The following is a 22,730-nucleotide window of genomic DNA, read 5'->3' on the forward strand; positions in this document are numbered from 1 at the left end:
TTTGGAATGTCCGGCTGAACCCATGCCACATCCCCAAATGATATAATTTTGGTTGATTTGGCCTATTATACTATCAAAGTTAAAAACAAATCCTAAAAATAGTTATGTGAAGTTTCAGATATGAAACTAATGGAATCAAAAGCCAGAAAATCTCAAGGCTTTAGGCACTATTTTCTTTTTCAAAAATAGAAACCGTGTACAATTTGAGAGAAGAGAATAGACAACTAAGGAAAGCGCACCAAGACATGCACACACAGCTTCAAGACGTCAAGGTAAAACAGAACTGTGCATTTGACTGTTTACTGTTGGCCTGCTTTACTTTGCAGAATGTCTTTAGATGTTATTCCCTAATTGACCTGCATTACCAATCCACATTGTTGTTTTGGGCTTTGCGTAAACTGGAGTGTGCCCAGTACTTTTACCACTTCTGCATCGTGAGCTAAAGGATGGTCTGAAAATGCATTTTTGTTCGTACTGAAATGATTCTTTTGCTAGATGGTTGCATTTTAATAAGCTTTGTGTTTACCAAGTTTTATTAATAATGAGATGTTCCTTTGATTTTGATTTCATTGTGATTATGATATTGATACTACACTTGATCTTAGCCAAAAGGCCGAGAAGGGATTAGTGATGATGACGTTGAGGTAGCACATTGTCGGTTTCCAAATACTACATTCATAGAATCTTCTCTCTACGATGATTTTTCAACTTAGCAAATGCTATGAGAACAACAAGCAGCCAGGCAGGCAAGCTGCGTGTGGGTGCCCATACCGCTGTCAGGCAAAGCAGAAGTTGTCTTAGAATGTTAAATGTCAACATGTAAAATTCTTTTTTGTGTAGCAACAGCATAAGAATTTACTCTCCGAGCACGAACAACTTGTAGTGACTTTGGAAGACCACAAGAGTGCACTAGCTGCTGCGCAGGTTAGCAGGGTAGCAGCCTCTATTGGTTCTTGTTACAGTCTGCTTAACCTTTCCAAATTCCTTATGCATGTAGTCTCTCACAAGCCAATCTTCAGTAAGTTCCTTAGGACAGAGCTCTCCTGATCCTGAGGATCCTGCATGCTTTCAAAATTCAATCAAGAGAATATTAAATAAGCCTTTGATGATGATGATGATGATGATGATGATGATGATGATGATGATTTTTTGCACTGGTAGTGTGGTACCTATGACTATCTCTACTCTCCAGCAGCCCCTACATGCAGTGGTCTAATACTTGTTTAAACTACAGAAATCATCCCTTGTATCTGGTCTTCTGCCGCTCTCCGCCCTTTTGATGACTCTTCCTGTAGGATCTGTATATGATGCTAGCTACCTAAATAAATAATTGTCAGACTTTTTCTTCCATTCCTCCCTCCCTCACTTCTGCTTTCCAGCCTACAGACACTCCTTTTAGGACTAGGCTTATGAATTGTTGGTCAAATTAACAGGAAATAAGAGATCTCATGTCAGTGGAGAAGGAAAAACAAGAGTCGTAAGGTCCATTTGTTCAAAGCCTCGAACAGTCCCTGGCACAAAGCGGGCCTGTAGTGGATATTTCCTGAATGAACAAACAAACAAATACGAGTGTCGGAGAGCTTTTTAAGGCAGTACCATACTGTGATTTACAGCTTTCTAGTAGAAGCAAACCAGTAGAAATGGCTAGCTTAGTCACTGGGTCTGCACTTTTTTTTCTGTTGGAAGAATTAAGAGGAACACCAACTATCTGTCCAATTCAGGAGACTATGCATTACTTCTTGTCTTTATAAAATTATAAGAAAGGTAATATGCTGGGCCCTGGCCTGTCTTAGAGACTATAGCATCTGCATTTGTGGGACTCCTTTTCAAGGTAGTCATTGAGTATCTCCCTCTGAAACTGTAGCTGTGTGGTAATTTTTCACGTGTGTACAAATCAAATTGACTTTGGGAGATTATTTCATTCAAAACCTTCTTTATACAATTTTTACCAGGAATTTATTTGAGGCTGTTTTTCATGCTGAAAAACATGACAAACCAATTTGAGTATTCTGTGTGCTATCATGGCCACAGACATTAGGCTAAGCAACAATTTGAAAATCCAGAGAAATGTAAGTAAAAAATGCATTTTACAAATGACCAAAACCAAATTGCATAGTAAGCTTGCTGGGAGTGTTATGGACAAGATTTTGTAGTAGAAAAAAAAATATTTTTATGTAACTTACGTATCATATTCTATTTCTTTAAAATCTTTTCTGCTCCTTCGATAGGGGGCTGAAGTTCTCCTGCCCACCCGCCCCACCCCACCCCCTAAATCATTATGCCAGAACTAGGTGCAGCACTTAGAGTCCCCCCTCTGATCCCCATAGTAGTACTTTCCCTGGATCTCCTTAGAAAATAAATACTGCTGCTGGCACCTACATTTCTTACGTAAATTATCTTACCAGACTGGGTCTCGACAACCTGATTTTTAAATGTAGTTGAGTGGAGAGAAAGCAAGAATAGAATAGAATTTGAGTTTACAGTTTGCCAGGGATCTTCATAAGAACTTTTATACAGGATTTTATTTAATATTTACAGTCTACTGAGATATTACATTGTGTCCTTTTTATAGCTAAATAAAGTGAGGTCAAAGAGAAATGAAATAGCTGGCCCAAGATCAGTGACCAGACCACATCTGAGCTTCAAGTTTAGGGCCTGCAGACGTCATGGTCACGTGTAACTCGTAAGCAGGCATTTTTGGAGACTTTCCCTCTTCACAGTTCCACGGGCCTTGCCCCACACCCCGTCGAGTCATAATTTCTAGACTGGGGGCTCAGGAGACTGCATTTTTAACATGATCCTTCCATTATTCTCAGTGCACACTAATATTTGACAGCTGCAGCATTACTGCTCTCAAATATGTATCTAGGAGGAGGAGAAAGGAGAAACATTTATTAAAAACTATCACTATGTGGATGTCTTTTTTTTTTTTTCCCTTTAACCTCCAAAGTTGGTTTGCAAATGTTTTGATAGATTTTTGGGATAAGGGCCATCATTAGCCATATGGCATACCTTTGTACAAATTATAAGGAAGCGCTCCCCTGAGATAGGTTTAGTGAGAAAACTTCTTCACCTTTGTATGAATTGGGAAAAAAAAAAAAAACTCAAAAGGCCCCTCTTCATTGGGGTGAAAGAGCACTATGCCAGGGTGCATGGCTGGGGCAGTGGGGTGCCGGCTGGACTCCCACCTCCACTCACCTGCTCTACTGTGCACACTGGCTGGGAAACTTGTTCAGAAAAGATTGCTGTGTTCTCTGTCTGTGTTTATGTGGGTGTGTGTTTACACACACAGCATCTCTGTTTTGGGATAACTACTGGTGTATGTGATGAGCTAAGTATGAGCAGTGTCTCTTAATTTTCTTAGTTAAGGTATTTGATTTTTCTTCTGCCTTTCTAGTTCCTTGTGTTAAAAATATTGCACATGCACACACACATACAGACCACCACCACATATACACAGACACAGCTATAAGAGTATATCGTAGTTTAATACTTACAGTAGTGCCTTTATCACCTTAGAAGAAAGGTTCACAGCTGAGGAATAAAAATCTAGGCTCATTTCATGCCTATGCTATTCCTTTTCTAAATCTTCAGAGCACAATACCGTAAGCATTCTGGAAAGTAAGGGACCGTATTTGAGCACAGGCTGATGGGCAGAAGGGTGTGGTCTGAGTGATTATATATATATACATATATATATGCTAATGTTTTTATATGTATATCTATATAGTTGCTTATTTTAAGCTTATGATTCCTTTCCACTGAAAAACATTACTTAGACCATATTGGTAAAAGATATAATTATGTGAATTTTTAAACAGATTTTTTAATGCTTGTAAAACTGATTGCAAACTGTCTTTTAATAATGATATTTATACTAGGAAGTTATTTATAAAAATTCTGACTGTTTAACATAGCATGAGAAACTAACATCTGTCTTAGATATTTTTTCTCTGCTCCCTTTATGTCTAATTCTCATTTGCATGTGCTTAAAAATGGTTAAGCTTGTCCAAGCAAGAATAGCTAATGCATGGAAATAATCTGCATATTTTTCCTAATTTGTACTTCGGTATAATATTTTAGTCTAGTCTTCCAGTGAACCCTAATGTCCATCCATGAACAATGTATCTCTTTCCCTCCTCAAATTGTACAATTTGCATCCAATTGTGCAATTTATACACAGACACAAGTTGCAGAGTATAAACAATTGAAAGATACTTTGAATCGGATCCCAAGCCTTCGCAAACCAGAACAAACAGAGCAGCAGAATGTTACCCAGGTGACACATTCTCCACACAGGGACAGCACAGCGAGGGAGAAGGCAGCTGGAGAGCCGCGGGAGGTAAGAGGCGTGAACTGGTATTCTGTGGTGGGGTCACTTTCCCCATCAAGCTGTCATCAGGTGAACTGCTCGAAATATTGCCGACCCTTCCTTCAGAACAGTGGTTCTCAAATTTTAACATAGATCAGAGTCCCCGGCAGGGCTGTTAAAACACAAATAGTTGGGCCCCAGCCCAGAATTTCCAGTTCAGTTATTTTGGGATGAGGCCTGCATTTCTAACTGATTCAGCTGGTCTGGGGAGTACACTTTGAGAACTGCTGTAATATTTTCTGGGAAAGACTCTACCAACTTTGTTTATTCATGTGGGTTTATTTTTTTTAAGGAGCTGTTGTGCTGAGTTTTTTATTTATTTTTTTTCTGTTCATGTCATTTGGGTTGTTAGGGGCCAGAGTGAGAAGATTAAATGATCATAAGGATATTATGTGATAGCCCACTCAAGTATTAGGGTTGAAAGTACAGTTCTGGGTCCACAGAGAACAAGCCAAAAATTGTATTTAAGAGGTCTCTATAAAACTGCCAAATGTATGAGTGCTAGTTTCTTAATCCACTTTTTTTTTTTTGTATTCCTGTTCTTCATAAAAGTTGAGCCTTGCTTAAAAAATATCTCCTAAGCGAGACATCAAAAGTAGGGTTACCCTTATCCTTAACTCTTACAAAGTTGTTTTAATTACATGCATAATAAATACAGCACATATTACTATCTTTCCCCCTGAAAAAGTTGGTTTTAACAGCAAATGTTCAAGAAGATGTGCCCTGAGTTACCATCTTATGGGAATATTTAAGTTGCTAGGAGCAGACTTCATGGAAATCTTCAGTCATGCAGAGCATTCCTGTATAGACAGGACCCTCTGTGTCTTCTGTGGTTACTCTTAACATAAGAAAACATGACCAGATCTCTGGCCTGGGGATCGGTTCTATTCTTTATCCTAGTCTGACTACCAGTTTCCTGGGTTAATCTTGTAATGACTCACACCTTTAGTTTTCTCATCTGTGAGGTGGAGAGAGTAGTTATCTGCTGGAAGCTTTCTCACAGAAGTGCTATGGAGATAAATGGCACACATTTGAAAGCACTTAGGGCCCTTTAAAGAAATACTTCATGTAAAGCTAGGGCAGTATTATGTCAAACGCGCCAGGTACGTGAGGACATTGGTAAGACATACATCTCCAAAAGTTGTCTTCAGATGTCTGAGAGAGCACTTTCTTCCTCCTTTATTTATTTTATTCTTTTTTCAGATTTTTCTTTAAATTCTAGTTAGTTAACATACAGAACATATAGTGCAGTATTGGTTTCAGGAGTAGGATTTAGTGATTCATCACTTACATACAACACTGAGGGCTCATTCCAACAAGTGCCCTCCTCAGTGCCCAGCACTATCTAGCCCATCCCCCATCCACTTCCCTCCATCAGCCCTCTGTTTGTTCTCTATCATTAAGAGTCTCTTATGGTCTGCTTCCTTCTGTCTTTTTTTTCCCCCCTTTCCATATGTTCATCTGTTTTATTTCTTAAATTCCACATTAGTGAAATCATGTGGTATTTGTCTTTGACTTACTTTGCTTAGCATAATACACTCTAGCTTCATTTACATGATTGCAAGGCAAGATTTCATTCTTTTTGATGGCTGAGTAATATTCCATTACACACACACACACACACACACACCCCACATCCCCTTTATCCATTCATCAGTTGATAGACATTTCGACCCTTTGCATAGTTTGGATGTTGTTGATAATGCTGCTGTAAACATCGGGGTGCATGTACCCCTTCAAAACTGTATTTTTGTATCCTTTGGGTATAGCTAGTAGTGCAATTGTGGGTCATAGGGTAGTTCTATTTTTAATTCTGAGGAACCTCCATGCTGTTGTCCACTGTCCACCAACAGTGTGAGAAGGTTCCCCTTTCTCCACACCCTCACCGACATCTGTTGTTTCCTGTGTTGTTAATTTCAGCCATTCTGACAGGTGTGAAGTGATATCTCCTCATGGTTTTGATTTGCATTTCCCTGATTATGTGAGATGTGGAGCGTCTCTTCGTGTGTCTGTTAGCCATCTGGATGTCTTCTTTGGAAAAGTGTCTATTTTTGTCTTCCCATTCCTCACTGGATTATTTGTTTTTTTGGGTGTTAAGTATGATAAATTCTTTTTTTTTTAATTTTTATTTTTTAAATGCTTTTATTTATTTTTGAGAGAAAGAGAGAGAGCACACGTGTAAGAGGGGGAGGGGTAAAGAGAGGGGGAGGACAGAGGATCCCAAACAGGCTCTGCACTGACAGCAGAGAGCCTGATGTGGGTCTTGAACTCATGAACCGTGACATCATGACCCGAGCCAAAGTCAAACACAACCTACTGAGCCACCCAGCCACCCCCAGTTTGATAAATTCTGTATAGATTTAGGATACTAACTCCTTATAAGATATCTCATGTGTAAATACCTTATTCCATTCCATAGGCTGCCTTTTAGTTTTGTTGATTGTTTCCTTCACTGTGCAGAAATATTTATTTATTTATACAGTCCAGTTTCTCAGTTACAGTTCTGCCAATTTAAGAAGATGGCTTCACATTTATTTCAGTTTGGAAGAACAATCTGACCAAAGTAGTCATTTTTTCTGATAAAGAAGGTGGGAAGGGAGAAAGGAGTGATTCGTTTTCTTACGATATTTTATCATTTCTTTTTTGACCCTCCTTTCTAAGTAATGAAGATCAAATGGAAATCTCTGAAACTTTCAATCTGGAAAAACCAATTTAAATCAACCAATTTTTGAAGAGGAATTTTCTGTAAAGAAAAAAAAAACAACACAAAACATGTCTTTTTTGTTGTTGTTGTTCAGAGTTTTCTATATTAACACTACAAAATATTTACAAAATTATTTGCTCGGATTTATGAAGAGATGCTACTTTAATATGTTAAAAAAATTTATTGTATGGTTTAATGGGCACTATTTTTAGTTAACATGGATGTCTATTAGTAATGGCATTCTTTTTTTTATTAGTTAATAAAAATAAACCCAACTTATCCTCAATATCATTTTATCCTTCTCTTTTCTTAAATTAAAAAAAAAATTAATGTTTATTTTTAAGAGAGAAAGAGACAGAGCACTAGTGGGGGAAGGGGGGCGAGTGGCAAAGAGAGAGGGAGACACAGACTCTGAAGGAGGCTCCAGGCCACAAGCTGTCAGCATAGACCCGATGTGGGGCTCGAACTCACAGATCTCAAGATCATGACCTGAGCTAAAGTTGGATACTTAACTGACTGAGCCACCCAGAAGCCCCTGTCCTTCTCTTTTCAAATCATTATTATTTTTTTTTAAAGATTTATTTAAGTAATCTCTACACCCCACATGGGGCTTGAACTCATGACCCTGAGATCAAAAGTTGCATGCTCTTCGTACTGAGCCACTAAGGCACCCCACTTTTCAAGTATTATTGAAAACAAAGTTTACATTGAAGAAAATCATGTAAGCACTTCATCACTTCAAGTCTGAGAGGTTTTTTTTTTTTTTTCTTTTTCCTTGTTCTAAAGGAAAACAGGAGTTAGATTGCTTTTGAGGGAAGTTAGATTGCAATGTGGTCATGTATAGGCTTTACTCTTAGGTTACTATTTGTATGCTTCCTACGATGAAATTTTACTGATGTTATCTCTATTTTATAGGTGAGATGACACAGTGAGAAGAGTTAAGTGACTCCATTGCAGCCATACTTTTCAGTCAGGACTGTGTATTTCTAGATTCCCAAGATTTTGCTTATGTTGTAACCCCATAGACATGGTAATAAACAGGTTGTATCACTGCTTTCAAAGTAGAAGAGGGTCATTTCCAGTGATGTGCTTGGCCTAGGTGTCTCGGAATAATGATGTGTGGCAGACACATGAAGCTGTTCCTAGAAGAACAGAAGAAACAAAACTTTACCCTCCCACCCAGAAAGAGGCAGAATTTCAGGCTCCAGCAGAGCTGAACCAGCAGGATGCGGAACCCAGAGAGCCGGAGGAGCGTCAGGTGGAAGAGGAGCACAGGAAGGCCCTGGAAGAGGAGGCCATGGAACAGGTCGGGCAGGCAGAACATCTGGAGGAGGAACACGACCCATCGCCAGAGGAACAGGATCGGGAATGGAAGGAACAGCGTGACCCGAGGGAAGAAGCCAACCTTCTGGGAGGGCACGCTCACGCCGAGGTACGAGGTCCTTCACCTCCACTGGGATTCTGTTTCGTCAGCCAGGATAGGGAGCATGGCTTTGTTTTTAAACATTGAAAAAGCCTCCCCATATACAACAATCTCTAAAATAAAATTCGAGCTATTTCACTAAATGTTACATGCACGTATGTTTTTTAGATGCACATGTTTAAATTTTTTCGTGTAATGTTAATAGCATAGCTGCTCCCATCCCTCAGAAAGCTGACCCGAAGGAAACAGAAAGCTGTTGGTGTATTTTCTTTGTCAGTAGTGCGTAACAAGGCAGCCTCATGCTCACTCAGGTCCCTTGAGCGAAGGAGGATAGATAAGCGCCTGATGGGGCACCTCCGGGGAACGTGTTCAAGTTCCAAGGGCAACTTGAGGCCCAGAAAGGTCTCATTTTCTATGATCAAAAGTCTCCTTCTCCCTGTTCATTTACTATCAAATGGTAGGTTGGCTTCTGCGCATTCATCTTCAAGGTGGTTATTAAGTTGTCAAAAGGCTGATCTTATCACTTAAGGATGCCCACTGGGTGAGTATGTTTAACCAATCTCTGCTCAGTCTCCCCCTACCGGAGCACTCCCCTCTCACATAAATAAGGCTTTTTATCTTTGAAAAATCCATTATTATTAGAAAACCGAATTTAAAAGAACTTGAAGCAACACTGAGTGCAGAGAGCTTTCTTTCTTCCTCTGTCTCTAAGCTGATCCTTAACACTGGGCTGCCTGCCTTTACATACATGCCAGTCACTTTGTATTTATGCCTCTGAGGTTTTGTTCGGCTTCGAGCTTTCTAAGACTACAAGCTGCCTGAGGCTTTAGGCTGAGTAGATGTAACAGCCTCTGTTGTTGGACTCCTTGTTGCAAACTTAGCATGGAGAAGCTTCTCCCAGTCTTGTGTCCCTCATACGGCCTTTTTCAAAAGTAATTTCCCTTTGAGTTTAATTCCCCTTAACCCTGCACCTTCTTTTCTTTGGTGAATATTGGGTGTGCTTGTGTTGGTTGGGAGAGGGGGTGATGATGGAGGAGTGAGTTGTGGGTAGCTCAGTGGGAAGCAGAGTTTAAGAATTCCTGGATCAGTTTTTCCTTTCATCAGAAGGTACTGCCTTGTCACCCATTCTCTTTTTCCTTGAAGGAATTTGTTCTCTGCCCCTCTGCCCTTACCTGAAATTTGGCTTTTTTGGCTGTGGTCAGCCTGAGATTGGTTCCGCATTCCTAGAATTAATTGGCATCGCTGGATCTTACACTCTTACAGCTTCAGCTCACAAATTGCTACAATTAATGTGAGGTTACTACGTGCCCACTTAGAGCAGCACCTTTTGAACATCCGTTCAGTTAGGGTTCAGAAGGGATTTGCCCTTCTGTTTTGCCCTCTCCCGTGTGAGAGGGAGCACGTTGAAAATCTGCCAAAATGCCAGCAAATCGGGAAGATGGGTTGCTAAAAGAAGCCAAGGCTGACTCAGAGAGTTGGGAAAGAGGGGTTCTGGCTCAGGGTGACCTTGGACCTGAGGTGCAATCCCAGTTCACCTGACAGATGGGTGGGTGTTAATTAAGTAAACCAGGCCTGCCGCCAGAGTGTGTCAGGGGAAACCAAGGAAGGGGTGACCCGAGGTGCGGCCTGTCGCCGCTCAGCAGCGCCACCTTTCCCCCCAGGTGTATCCCTCCGCCGGGCCGGCCACCAAATTGCGATCGCCCTACGAGGAGCAGCTGGAGCAGCAGCGGCTGGCAGCGAGGCGGGCTGAGGAGGCGCAGAGGCTGAGAGAGCAGCAGGACGCCCTGCACCAGCAGCGGCTGCAGGGACACTTGCTGAGGCAGCGGCAGCAGCTCCTCGCCAGAGAGGTGGCCCGGCAGAGGCAGGCCGGCCCCGAGGAGGGGCGGCCGCAGCCCCCGGAGCAGCTACGGTAGCCTTCTCCCGATGGTGCATGCAGCTCTCCTCTCGTTCTTCTGAGCAGGGCACACAGCTCGGGGTGCCTGTTCCCCGTGAGCTTGGGGGGGGGGGGGGGGCTCCTGTAGCCGGAGCGGAACAACGACTGGAGAACTGAATTTCCAAATATTTCATTCTAAAACAATCAACCTTTTCTTTTTCCTAATTAAAAACGTTAGATCTTCAAGCTTACTTTATTTAAAAAAATTTTTTTTAATGCTTATTTATTTTTGAGACAGAGAGAGACATAGCATGAACCGGGGAGGGTCAGAGAGAGAGGAGACCCAGAATCCAAAACAGGCTCCAGGCTCCAGCTGTCGGCACAGAGCCCACGTGGGGCTCGAACTCACAGACCGTGAGATCCTGACCTGAGCCGAAGTCGGATGTTGAACCGACTGAGCCACCCAGGCACCCCTCCAAGCTTACTTTAGAGAGAGAGGACCTAGCAGGTTCTGTGCTAACTTTATTTTACTTTACCAGGTGAAAGGTGTTTTATGTTTTTTAAGGTATGCTTTGAAATTGTAGCTGGAATCTTTATTAAACCCAATAGCATAAGTTTAAAAAGAAAAAAGAACCTCTTGATGACTTTTTAAAAACCGTTGAAAAATTCGTTTATTACTACTTTTAAATGTAAATGACTTCTGTGAAATTGTGCCACCGAATTTGTCACTGAATTGTTAACATTTGTGTCTCTTGCAGGCAGCAAGGTCATTATGACACTGTGGATCATGATATTGTTCAGGGAGCAGAGGACCAGGGCGTCCAAGAAGAGGAAGGAGGTGGTGAGACTTCTCAGATTGTCAATACGTTAATGAGATTACTTGGTCACGTGGAACATCGACTCAGAGTTGTGTGCACATCTGAGTACATACAAGGGAGACTTGTGTACCACATGCCTTTTGTCGCTGCTGCTGTTATGTCACTGGTAATCCTTCCAAACAGTACACATTGGTGGCCACACCTGCCCAAGATCATCTGTTTCCTTCCTAATATTTTTTTCCTACAGTTTAAGCTTTTTGTGTACTGAATTGTTCTTTATGACACATTGTCATAGGACTGTTATACTCCGGGAAATGGCTACCTTTTCTCCTTACCTTGGAAACCTTTGGATCATTGCCTTGAAAGTTTTTCAGATTAAGGCACTAGTAGCTTTCACTCGTGGCAGGCGTCTCGTATGCAATTTATCAAATATCCCTTCCTGTATAATAGAGCTAGAAAGTAACAGTTTCTCTGGCGACTCTAACACTCAGATATGTATCCTCTTTAAAAGAGGCTAAAAGAAGGTGATTACCCAAACTCCCTCTATAGCCTGTTCTGATATTTTATAGCCTCATAGTCAAGAAATTGTTTTCCTTATGTCCCCCTGTGTAGCACTTTCAGCTTTTTTGTTCCATTATCAGTAAGACTAGGGAACAGTTTGTTCTCTTATTTATTTAATGAATCCCTTGGTGCACTTGAAACCTGATGGTAAGTTACCTTGCATCTCTATTTTTTATAAGCTAAATACTCTCCATATACTTAACCTTTCCTCTTATATCTTACTTAAAAAGTTGTTTGTTCTTCTCTTTGTATGCTCTTACCTAAATTTCCTTTATGGAATTTTATTTTTCTGAAAGCAGCAAATATCTATGTGAGTTGAACTGTGAGATGTATCCTTGTGGTGGCATCCCTCATCACTGCCGTGTGATGAGGTGTTCTTTTTTCCATTTCCTGAGACGTTACCAGTTCTTTTTTTGGTACCTTGCTATTTCCTTTGATGTTACCAAAAATTAGCTGACAATTTTATCAGTGTCCAGTTGACTGGGCATGCTTTTGTTGAGAAAGTTTTATTATTGTTTTTCATATAGCAAGGGGGAGAATGAAGCTCTTATAAACATTTGCTTTAGAAGATTAGCATGTGTCACTCACCCATGCTATCTCCTTAGACACATGGTCTAGGAAAAGGACCTAGTTTTATTCAGAAGAGCTGAGGTGTATGCCTTCTGTTGAATTAACCTCTTTCTCTTTGGAGGAGAGATTGGGTGAAATAGTCTGTAGGAAAGCCCACTGGTGGCTTTTCTTTGAGTGAAAGGGTAGAGTCCTGTCTGGTTCATCTGTACTGATATTAGTTCCTTTGATTTGCTAGCCTATGACAGAGATAACCAGCACCAAGATGAGGCAGAAGATGACCCAGAGAATGGACATGAGCCTCAAGATCAGGGTCCCCACGAAGCTGATCCAGACTCCGAGGCAGATGTAAGTGTCCTCTCTTTCGGTCATGACTCTTGGAAACTCACAACGCGCAAAGGAAACTTGAAGGTTTACCTGACACCACGCCTTTGGCTCCAGATATATCTGTTATTTCATCAGTGCAGAAGGAAGGTGGCTTGTGTAATTATATAAGCAACGTTGTTAACTGTAAACTGAGGGTGTGTTGGGGGAGACTGGCTCAGAAGCTGCTCTAGAAAAACATAGGAGTTTCCCTCTGACAACTTCTAGATCGGGAAAAGCAATGCTGAGAACCACTGAAATATGCAGTCATTCTGAAAAATGAAAAAAAAAAGTGTGGGAGTTAGAGAAGCAGAGAAAATAAATGAGCCATTCTGGAGCATGTTGAATAGTTTGCTAGGGTGTTATGTAGGTCGTGTGACTCTGTCTCTCCCGGCAGTAAGCAACCATTTTAATCAGTACATGAAGTAAGGATGTGGGGCTTGAGAAATGGGAAAAAAAAAATGCTCAGGTACCATAATGCTGTAGAAAATTTAGAATATGAATCAGTAGAGACCTGATAACCAAGAATGTCCTTTGTGTTTACCAAGAAAGGACCTAGACTCCCAGTTCACCTGTGTAGCCGGGGGGCCTGAGGCGAGCAAGCGTCAAGTGAGTGCGTTCTCGCGCTTGTGTGTAGATGAATTTTACAACTTACTTTAGCTCTCCTGTCATCTTTTGCTAGTAAAACCACCGCTATGTTTATCTAGTCTATGCTACCATATGAGTCTTGTTTATATTGAAAGGAAGATCCATATATCTTTCCTTGATACTCATTGAGAAAGTCTCCCTGATGATAGCTGCTTAAAACCCCCTGGATGGAAACAGCTTTAAAATTCTTTTTAATTTCTTTACTTTTTTTTTTTTTTTTTTTTTTTATGTGTGGAAATGGCTTTTGTACTTAACTTGAGCGGAGCTGTAACAAAGCACTTTTGCCTGTGGCTCCTGCGTTAGCACTTGTGCAAGTGTGCTCAGGAAAGGGTGGGAGCTCTGGAGAGTAGGGGAGTAGAGCTGGTGACTGTGGAGGGACAAGGGAGTATCTTCCGAGAGCAGCAAGAAAGCGGATGTGCCTGAGCCGATGCAGGGCCGGTGAGAGGGTGCCTGTCCCAGTCTCCGCCCTCTGGGAGGTGCTGCGTGCTTCGAGGGTGATCATCTAACCCTCGCTCTCCAGTCAGCACTCCACTTGGTCTGGAGGACACTGCTCTCTTCCTCCCATTCCTTCTTTTAATTAGAAATCGTTAGCCAGCTTGTCTCTCTTTGTCTCATCTAATTTTTTTTTAATTAAAGAAATTTTTTCCAGTTTTATTGAGGTGTGTTTGATCATCTGTTTATTTGTTTTTTTAAATTTTTTTTTAACGTTTATTTATTTTTGAGACCGAGAGAGACAGAGCATGAACGGGGGAGGGTCAGAGAGAGAGAGGGAGACACAGGATCCGAAACAGGCTCCAGGCTCTGAGCTGTCAGCACAGAGCCCGACGCAGGGCTTGAACTCACGAACCGCGAGATCACGACCTGAGCCAAAGTCGGACGCTTAACTGACTGAGCCACCCAGGCGCCCCTATCATCTGTTTATTTGAAGGTAACAACTGTGCCTGTTACACTTCACCTATTACTTGCGTCGTGTTGGACCCTGTGTGTACATTTCTGTGGGCTTTTGCAAAAGCCCTTTGGTACTTTGTTTTTGAAGAGAATGTATTATATTTTTCCTGTGTTTCCACACGTATTATTGATAATGCCCAGAAAGAAATCTATATATAGAGATTGTGGAGTAATTGGCGTCTGGAGTAAAGGTGATGATTTGTCACTCTCTATTCCCAAGAAAAGTGTCATCTGCTCTTAAATGAAGCATGTAGCCGGGGATGTGCAAGTAATAAGTCAACTGAGACCGGTGAGCTCTTGACTATGTTCAAGGCTCCAAAGTGAATTGAAGTGGAATCTTGTTGCCTGTAGAACACAGATACAGATCAAATCTTGCTCTGAGGCCTCAACTCTGGGAGGCATTTGCTGCTCAGCTAAGTGTCCTGTTGGTGACCCTGGAGTGATCGGGAAGCTCCTGCAAGCACATCCCTGCCCAGCTCAGGCTTTAAAATCTGAATCTTTATGAGGACATGTATTATTGTGAAAGGTGCTTTGGGAGTTTAAGTGGAAAATGGAGATAATTCTCAAGTCGATCACGTGAAGGGCATTTGTTGAACACCATAACTGAGAGCTGCTGGAGGGAGGGTTGGGGGAGAGATTTTTAAAGATCTGTTGCCAAAGACTGGGTTCGCTCAGTTCTTTTTCTCTTGTCCTTTGCCAGTGCAACATTTCTCTTTCGTGGTAGTGATCGTTCTATAGAAATTGGTTCCATGCTAGATACCGACTGTTTACTTTTGGATTAGCCCCTTCAAGCACACCCTTTCTTGAGTCCTTTCTGAGACTTCTCGCTCTTCAATGGCTGCTCACCCCCTTACTGTGTAAAAAATTGCTCGCAGAGGAAAGCTTGTCTGTATGAAAACCAGCATACTCAGGAAAGATGTTCCTCCTTGCCTATCTAAATCCCCCATTTTAGTTATTTCTTTTACATGTTCTGTTAGCGTTGATGAACTATTTTTCTGGTCTGTTTAGTTCCACTCCCATTTCTTGTGCTAGAGTTTGGAGGACTGTCTTGGAATCGCTTCCCAAAAACAAGTGCTGTCTGTACTTCACTCTGATCCATCAGCCGCTGACAAATAAAGCAGGAGTTTTGTCTTTTGACAGTGGGATGTGTACTTGTGAGTCTTGGCAAGGATAGAGTCGAACAGTCTGGTGAAGGGCGATTTCATTTTCTGCCAGTGTGTGGCCTTTCCAATGAAATTAAATTTGATCCTGGATTTTGAGGTAGTGGTTGCTTTTTATTAAAATTTTGCAGAGGGCGGCTGTAGAGGATATAAACCCAGCAGATGACCCCAATAATCAAGGCGAAGATGAATTTGAGGAAGCCGAGCAAGTGAGAGAGGAAAATTTGCCAGATGAAAATGAGGAGCCAAAACAAAGTAATCCAAAGCAAGAGACTGCAGAAATGGAAGAACATTTGGTGGTAAGCAGACGCTACTTTAGAGGGCGGTTTTAACCCGGGCATCTTAGTAGCTGCCTGATTAATGCAGAAGGTTAGTCCTAAGGCACACTGACAGAAGGTTTGCCTCTTCGGTTGGTTTGTAGGCCGCGATGTGAAATGATATGGCCACACTCAGAGAGAGAGAGAGAGAGCGAGAGAAACACACATCCTAGGTTTTGTGTTGGGAAGGATTATTCATCATTTCCTGGCCACCGATGCATTGAAAGTACATGTGTTATGGCAGCAAGCTTGCTCTTTGTCCCAGAGAACTGTAAAATGCATCTCCCGCCTTCAGTAACCCAAGCCTCCCCTTTTGTTTCAACAGATGGCAGGAAACCCAGACCAGCAGGAAGATAATGTTGATGAGCAGTACCAGGAAGAGGGAGAAGAAGAGGTAGGGAGGTGGGATGCAGGAAACTGGTCAAACTGCTTGGTGCGTCACACTAACCTTAAGGGGCAGCATGGGCTTTGACGTGCCTTCCATAGACACATTCAGAAAGACATAGTCGGGATGGGAAAGGGTGGTTCAAGAGGAAATGGACTGTGGAAAAAGGTGACATGTGGTTAGAAGGTAATAAAAAACAGGGTAGTAGAATCCTTCTTTCTGGGTGTCGCTAGAAATTTTGAACTAAAAGAAGTCATCCAGCCCTCCCGGAATGGTGGACTTAGGGCTATGTGATATTTGTAAGAATATTTTCTCTCGTTTCTTCCCCTCATAACAGAGGGAAGAACAAAGCTTTGCATGTCAGGTCTGGGGGTCGGGATGAACCCTGTAACTTGCTCTGTAGATGTTGCCACAGTGCTGCCTCACGGGTGCCTCAAGTGTCCACTGGAATACACTTAACACCCTCCAAAAACATTTTTAGGGTCTCTACTTTTTGCCTTTTCTCTCCTAAGAATTTAGTGTGATAATGAGATTTAATGATAAAGAAAAGGAAAAATACATGAGGAGGTCAGTTGAATAAAATGCATTTAGGTGGAATTTCGTAAATTTCATTTTAGTTTCCTTGTTATTGTAAACTTCTAACAGATTATCGCTAACTAGCTTTGCAGAGCAGCCCTGTCCTGGCGGCACATCATGTAAGTGCTGGGTGAGTGCCATTGCTCGTAGCTGGTTAGTCTCTGCTCCCCACCGAAAGGACCGCTGAAGCCCCGAGCCTGGGGAAATGATACGAAGGAGGCCAAGGCCCCGTGTTTGGTCTCTCTCTGGCCCAGGAAATGGTCCGCTAAATCAAAGCTCTGGTGCAGAGGTGTTCCTCAGCCAGGTTTCTTGCCCATGTGGGCTTTAGCCCTAACGGGAACTGCGTGAATGGATGGACAGATGGCAGCCTGAACTGACACCCCCACCACTGGGGATCCCTGCTCAGAATACGTGAGCTACCCTTTTTGCCGGTGCAGTTCCCTCGACGAGCCCTGCTTTCTCATTGTTGTTGCATTTGTTGTCCACTTCTCAGAGCTCATGTGAAAGGGTGCGCTTATACCAGGAAAACAGAAAGGGATGTTGCTCTTTACAGACACTGGCCACATACATCTCTAGTCACATGTACATTCACTGGCTTGATCTTTTTATCCTTTCTCTTTTCTCATCCTGCCGTTCATCCTGGTCGAGATCCTGAGCTCTGTTATCACAAGAGAACATTAGAAGAACTAGCAGCCTTGAATATTAAGATATTTGGCAAGAAAAAGATACTCATCTGGACTTCTCTTGTAACAGGATGTCTGAATGAATATTACTCTGTCTCATTATGTCAGATGCCAGGAATCTTTGAGGGATTAAAGGAGAAGAGATTCACCTTGGCTTCTTTTTAAAAATGCAGAAGGGTAAACATAAAATTTTAATCAGTATTTACTGATTATTTTTCACCTTTATATTATGTCAGTCAAGGTGGAGAGAGCAGTCCTGTGATCCAAGACAGATCAAGGATAGGAAAAAGAGAAAGAGACAGGAGGGGAAGAGAGCGGTGGCGGGCAGAGGTGAGGGCTGCAGGCGGGCTGAACTGACCAGAGCTCTGTTCTGTCCCTGCAGCGGGCCCCCAGTCCTGCTTCTCTTTCTCTGGTTCCCTGCTCTGAAGTCCTGTCTGGTGCCTCTGCCCCACGTTCTGACCCTGTCTTGTGTAGGTTGCATAGCCTCCCGTGTGGGACTGCTCTCAGCGTGCCTTTCTCTCTCTCCGGGTGACTTCCGTCTCTGCCCCCCGGCGTCCCTTGCACAGGCTGTGTTGCATTGCTTGGGCAGTTCCTGAGATGGTTAGTTATGGGACCTTTCCACCTTCTTCCACTGTTCCAGTCCTTCCCTTGAGGAGGGAGAAGACTGGTCCCCAAATACAATTTAAGGACTAGTAATAGAGACGAAGTTCTCAGCAGACTGCAGCAAAATGAGAAAAAGAGGTCTACAATATGTGAGAACACATAGCGTGTTGTTTATAGGTGCTGTGTGTGAGACATCTGTGGAATGGTCTGGAAACCATGCGGGGCCCTGTAATGTGCATTGTTCTTATCTGCACCGAGCCCCAGGGTCGTCCAGCTGTCCCCACTGACCACAGGGATGTATGGCTCATTGCTGCCCTCGGTTCTCCTCCCTTCTATCCCAGGTCACCTGACTTCTGTCAGAGCTGTCCCTGCTCAGAGCTACAGCCCATCAGACTTGTGACTTGAGGGGCATCTGGGTGACTCAGTTGGCTAAGCGTCCAACTCTTAATTTTGGGTCTGGTCATGATCTCATGGTTCATGAGACGGAGCCTGGCGTCAGGCTCTGTGGTGACAGAGCAGAGCCTGCTTGAGATTCTCTCCCTCTCTTTCTCTCCCCTCCCCTGCCAAATAAATAAATTAAAAAAAAAAAAAAAGACTTGTGACTTGAGCTCAGAAAGTAGGACCCAAAATAAGTGTGCTTTTTGGAAATTTGCATTATCCCTGCCTTCTTTTATCTTAGCGTAATAGCATTATCCTTCTAAGCATAAAAATGATGGTTATGAACAAGTGTTCATGGCTTATTGTTTGGGACATTCATGTGGGGATCCCATCCTTGTGTCACTTACTGTCCAGACTTTTTTATCTACTTATGAGCAAATGAGACAAATTATGGCATTGCCAAAAAGTGCTGTGTGTGCCTAAAAATTATTTAAATGTTCAGAAAAACCCCAGAAGTTAAATGACTGAAAAATCTGAGTGCTCATTTTCTCCAGTGTAACTGAAAACAGATTGATCTGAACACTCGTGGGAGAGCGAGCACAGGGATATTTGGTCAGCTTTAGTGGCACTGCCAGCCTGTGAGTCGCCTTGTGCAGGTGGCACAGCCTCCCCTGCTAAACATCACCCAGCAAACGGTGGTGTCCGTCAATGTGGCTGATGTTGCTGAAGCCTCTCCTGTGTCACATGCCATCCACCTCTTTGCATCCTAACCTATTGGACTGTGTCAGGCTCGGCCTTCCGGCTCCTGTCTCATCCCGTGACATCTTTGACGTGTGAAGCCAAAGCCCATCTTAGACCCAGTAGATCTGTCTTATTTTGGCTATTAAACTTTGCTGCATCACATAGGGACTGTTTCTAAAAGTGGCTAAAACGTTAGATTTCAGTGAGTAAAAATGAGTAAAGAGGAGCAGCGTTGGGAAGTTTTTGACAAAATGTTCACATCAGCTTCAGCAGGTTACTGAAGAGGGTTGAACGTGGAAGACGTGATTGGTGTGTCTCCATATAAAGAAGAAACATCAGTCTAAACATGTATGAAAATTAGAAACTTCCACATCATTTGTTCCTTTTCAGTAATGCCTTTTAAGATGAGTTTGAATTGGTTTTGTTCCCAATACAAAGAATATACTACCAGAATAATAGTGTATACATATATATATTTGAAAATTATAAAATTTTTATTTGTGGGTTCCCTAAATTAATTTACCTCATGTTTGGCAACTGATAAATAACCCGAATTTTCTACAATAGGTCTCCAGAGAAGAAAGACCGCATGCAAGCATGTTTCTCTCTCTGGCCAGAGACATTCTTAACCCAGCACTCCCCGTCATTCAAACTAGTGGCTCTGAGTCTTTGCTGTGACTAAGACTCACCTTGGAGAGTGTGTGAAAAGTACAAATTCCTGGATTGGACTTCACCCTTGGAGGTTTTGATCTTACCTGTGCTGGAGCCTAGTAATCAGAGTTCCAGGAACATGCTGTTTGGAGAAGCATGCCTAGGACAGGTGGCCACGGGCGGACTTGGGGAAGTCTGAACCTCCTGAACCTTCTGTGTAAAGTGACATGTATCTGTGTCTCTTTGCATACATTTGCATTTCTTCTCAAAGTTGTAAAAGGGTTCATGACTCCCCCCGACACACAAACACACAGAAAATTTTTAAATCACTGATTTTCATCAAGCCCTTTTATTTTACAGATGAGAAATTTGAGCTTCAGAGAGGTCAGCTAAGTTTTTGAAGGTCACACAGCTTGTTATTGTTGGACCCGTGATTAGACCGCAGCCAGGTCTGATTTTAGAGGCTACTGTAATTAAGGCTGTAGCAAGTATGGTAACTAAACAGTGGATAGGGATGAGTTCTTCTTTATAGAAGTTAGTGAATGCAGACGGAATGGTGGAATTAGAGAGTTGCCATTTTTGTAACCTCTAATTAAACGGTGACTTAAGAGCAAGTCATCAATGGGTGATCTTGCTACATGAGTGGAGGTCAGGGAGTTGTATCATGGAGGGGTCAGGCTTCTGAGCTCCTTGACCAACTTGAGCCTCATTAAAAGTACCAGGGACACGTTTTATATGCCTCCTGATGCGGTGAAGATATAAAATATGCAGTATTACCTTTCAAAAACTCTTGCTTTGTAAATCGAATCCATTTAAGTCTTAAACTTCCTTTTATAAGAAAAGTGGGGGCCAAAGGAAATAAGTGATACCTTAAAGAAGCAAACAAATGCAGCATGTGGGTCATTCTACAGGAAAATGAGTTAATAGCATTAAGGAAAAAAGGGGAGCAGAAAGGATGTTAGGTATGGCCTTTGTTTGGATTATTAGACCAAACCTACTGTAAATAGACGTTTTGAAGATAATCAGGAAAATGTTAAGCATGAAGTAGACATTAGATGATACTGTGGGATTACTTATCAGATGTGATAATGGCTCTATGGTTATGTAAGAAAAATCCACTGTTTTTAGAGATAACATACTGAGATGGATAGGGGCGAAATTACGGTGATGTAAAATGTGATAAAATTATGATGAATAATGATGTCTAGAAATTTTAAGAACCCTTCATCAACAAAAATAAAGAACAGCGATAGGTGGTGCAAGGGCAGCAACGTTGAGATAACTTTTGGACCTTGGTGATGGCGGTAAGGAGTTCTTTGAATTATGTTTTATTTGTGTGTGCTTGCGAAATTTCATAGTAAAAACAAGTGACCTTATTTTTATGCAGCCAGCACTTTGGAGCCAGTTTTAACGAAGGTTTTAATCCAGGTCTGTCTGACTCCGGAGCCTATGTTAGGGTTTGGCAAACTACAGGCCTCAGTCTGTTTCGTAAGTCAAGTCTTACTGGAACACGTCCATTCCTTTTTGTTCGCGTACTGTGCAAGGCTGCTTCGGCACCACAGGGGTGGAGTTGAGGAGCCGCTCCAGAGACTTTACGGCCGAGAAAGCCTGAATATGTACTGTATCTGGCCCTTTACAAAAAAAAAGTTTGTCGACCTTGATTTATATGTTCTTTCCACCATGTTGCAGTTTCAAGGCAGTTCCTTCTCAATCCCAGCTAAACCAAATTTAGTGTTCACTAGTATGTTTTCCTTGATAATGCTCTAAAAGACGTGTCTTTGTTTCCTGAAATTGATCAGGACACTTTGGCAATTTAATGATGTTTCAATGAGTGAGACCGTAGCATATGTAGTGTCAAATAAGTGGTTTGGTGTTTTCATCCCAGCACCCTGGGGAATGTCGTTACGAGACTCTGCGACTAAGGGCAGAGGAGATGTCATGGGCCACTGATAGAGCTTGCAGGTGAAACTAGGGTGTTTTCTCTTTAGCTCGCGCCACCGGAACGTGTGAATACAAAAACCCTGCTCTATGCCTCTGTGTCCAGAATGTACCTATTTGGTGCCATCGTACTTTAGGGCCTGTGAGTCCGGCCGATGTTGGGCTGATTAGAAGAGATTCACGAAAGCTGGGCTCTGTCTCAGGCATCTTTGAAGGGTCATGTTTGTAGGCTCTTAAGCCAGGTTCCCTTCAAAGCTTGTGGGGTGGGTTGTGACTCATTCCTGTCATACCTCAGATGGACACTTAAGAGGCAGCCCTTAATTTGTTCCTCTTTAATTTAACGCCTGCATACTTGCCCTCCTTTGCGCATTTGTGGGATTTTTAACTCCCCCGGCCCCCAAAACCTGGTAATTCTGTGTGTGATTCCGGAGGACTTAACTCTTATACCACGGTCTTAGGACAAGGCAGGTTTGCTTTTCGTCCCAGTACATGATACTTAACTGATGGTCAGCAATTTTTTGAGACTCAGCTGACTTAAATCTTTTGGCATACATAAGGTTGTCAAAATACTTAAGTTAGAAAATGTTTTACCTTGCATTTTTTGTGCAATGTAATCATTAAATGGAGATTATTTAGCAAAGATGTTTGGATACTTTCTTTGATTTGCATTTTGAAAAAAATAATTGGGATCAATGACACATACTGGGAATAGTGCACATGACAGAAAACTACTTAAAACAGACATGTGATGTTAGAACGTCGAAGAGATGTAGGGATTTGAGGCAGTTTAGTGACTATTTCATGAAGAAATGGAAATGATTGTGTTCTGAGCTCTAGATATTTTAGCCAGAGAACTTTTTCTTAATTAAGAATTGTACATACACATTTTCTCTGTTTTCTACTACATTGTATACAGGTAATGGTGTCTCTTCTCTGGGCCTTTACAGAGCAGGCATTTGCTGCTTTGATTCTCTTATTCATTGACTCATTCACTCACCAGTATTTATTAAGCAATTGCTGT

The 22,730-nt window shown here is 42.2% G+C and overlaps 1 protein-coding gene and 1 pseudogene across 4 annotated transcripts in view; one reads left to right on the top strand and one right to left on the bottom strand.

Moving 5' to 3' along the window:
- GOLIM4 (golgi integral membrane protein 4) overlaps positions 1-22,730 on the top strand; it is a 78,964-nt gene that overhangs the window by 53,757 nt on the left and 2,477 nt on the right. Inside the window, exons 6-14 of one of the 4 annotated variants that reach the window (XM_019440512.2) lie at positions 190-272; positions 841-924; positions 4,184-4,342; positions 8,176-8,508; positions 10,161-10,408; positions 11,131-11,213; positions 12,557-12,666; positions 15,569-15,736; positions 16,080-16,148. In XM_019440512.2, the coding sequence (XP_019296057.1) occupies positions 190-272; positions 841-924; positions 4,184-4,342; positions 8,176-8,508; positions 10,161-10,408; positions 11,131-11,213; positions 12,557-12,666; positions 15,569-15,736; positions 16,080-16,148 (1,337 nt within the window). The remainder of the gene's footprint in view (positions 1-189; positions 273-840; positions 925-4,183; positions 4,343-8,175; positions 8,509-10,160; positions 10,409-11,130; positions 11,214-12,556; positions 12,667-15,568; positions 15,737-16,079; positions 16,149-22,730) is intronic. The other 3 variants (XM_019440513.2, XM_019440514.2, XM_019440515.2) reach the window with 3 other exon arrangements.
- Positions 545-625, bottom strand: LOC128777545 (U2 spliceosomal RNA; annotated as a pseudogene).

Source organism: Panthera pardus, unplaced genomic scaffold (assembly GCF_024362965.1).
Source record: "Panthera pardus isolate Hobbes unplaced genomic scaffold, ASM2436296v1 HiC_scaffold_16, whole genome shotgun sequence".
NCBI lineage: Eukaryota > Metazoa > Chordata > Mammalia > Carnivora > Felidae > Panthera > Panthera pardus.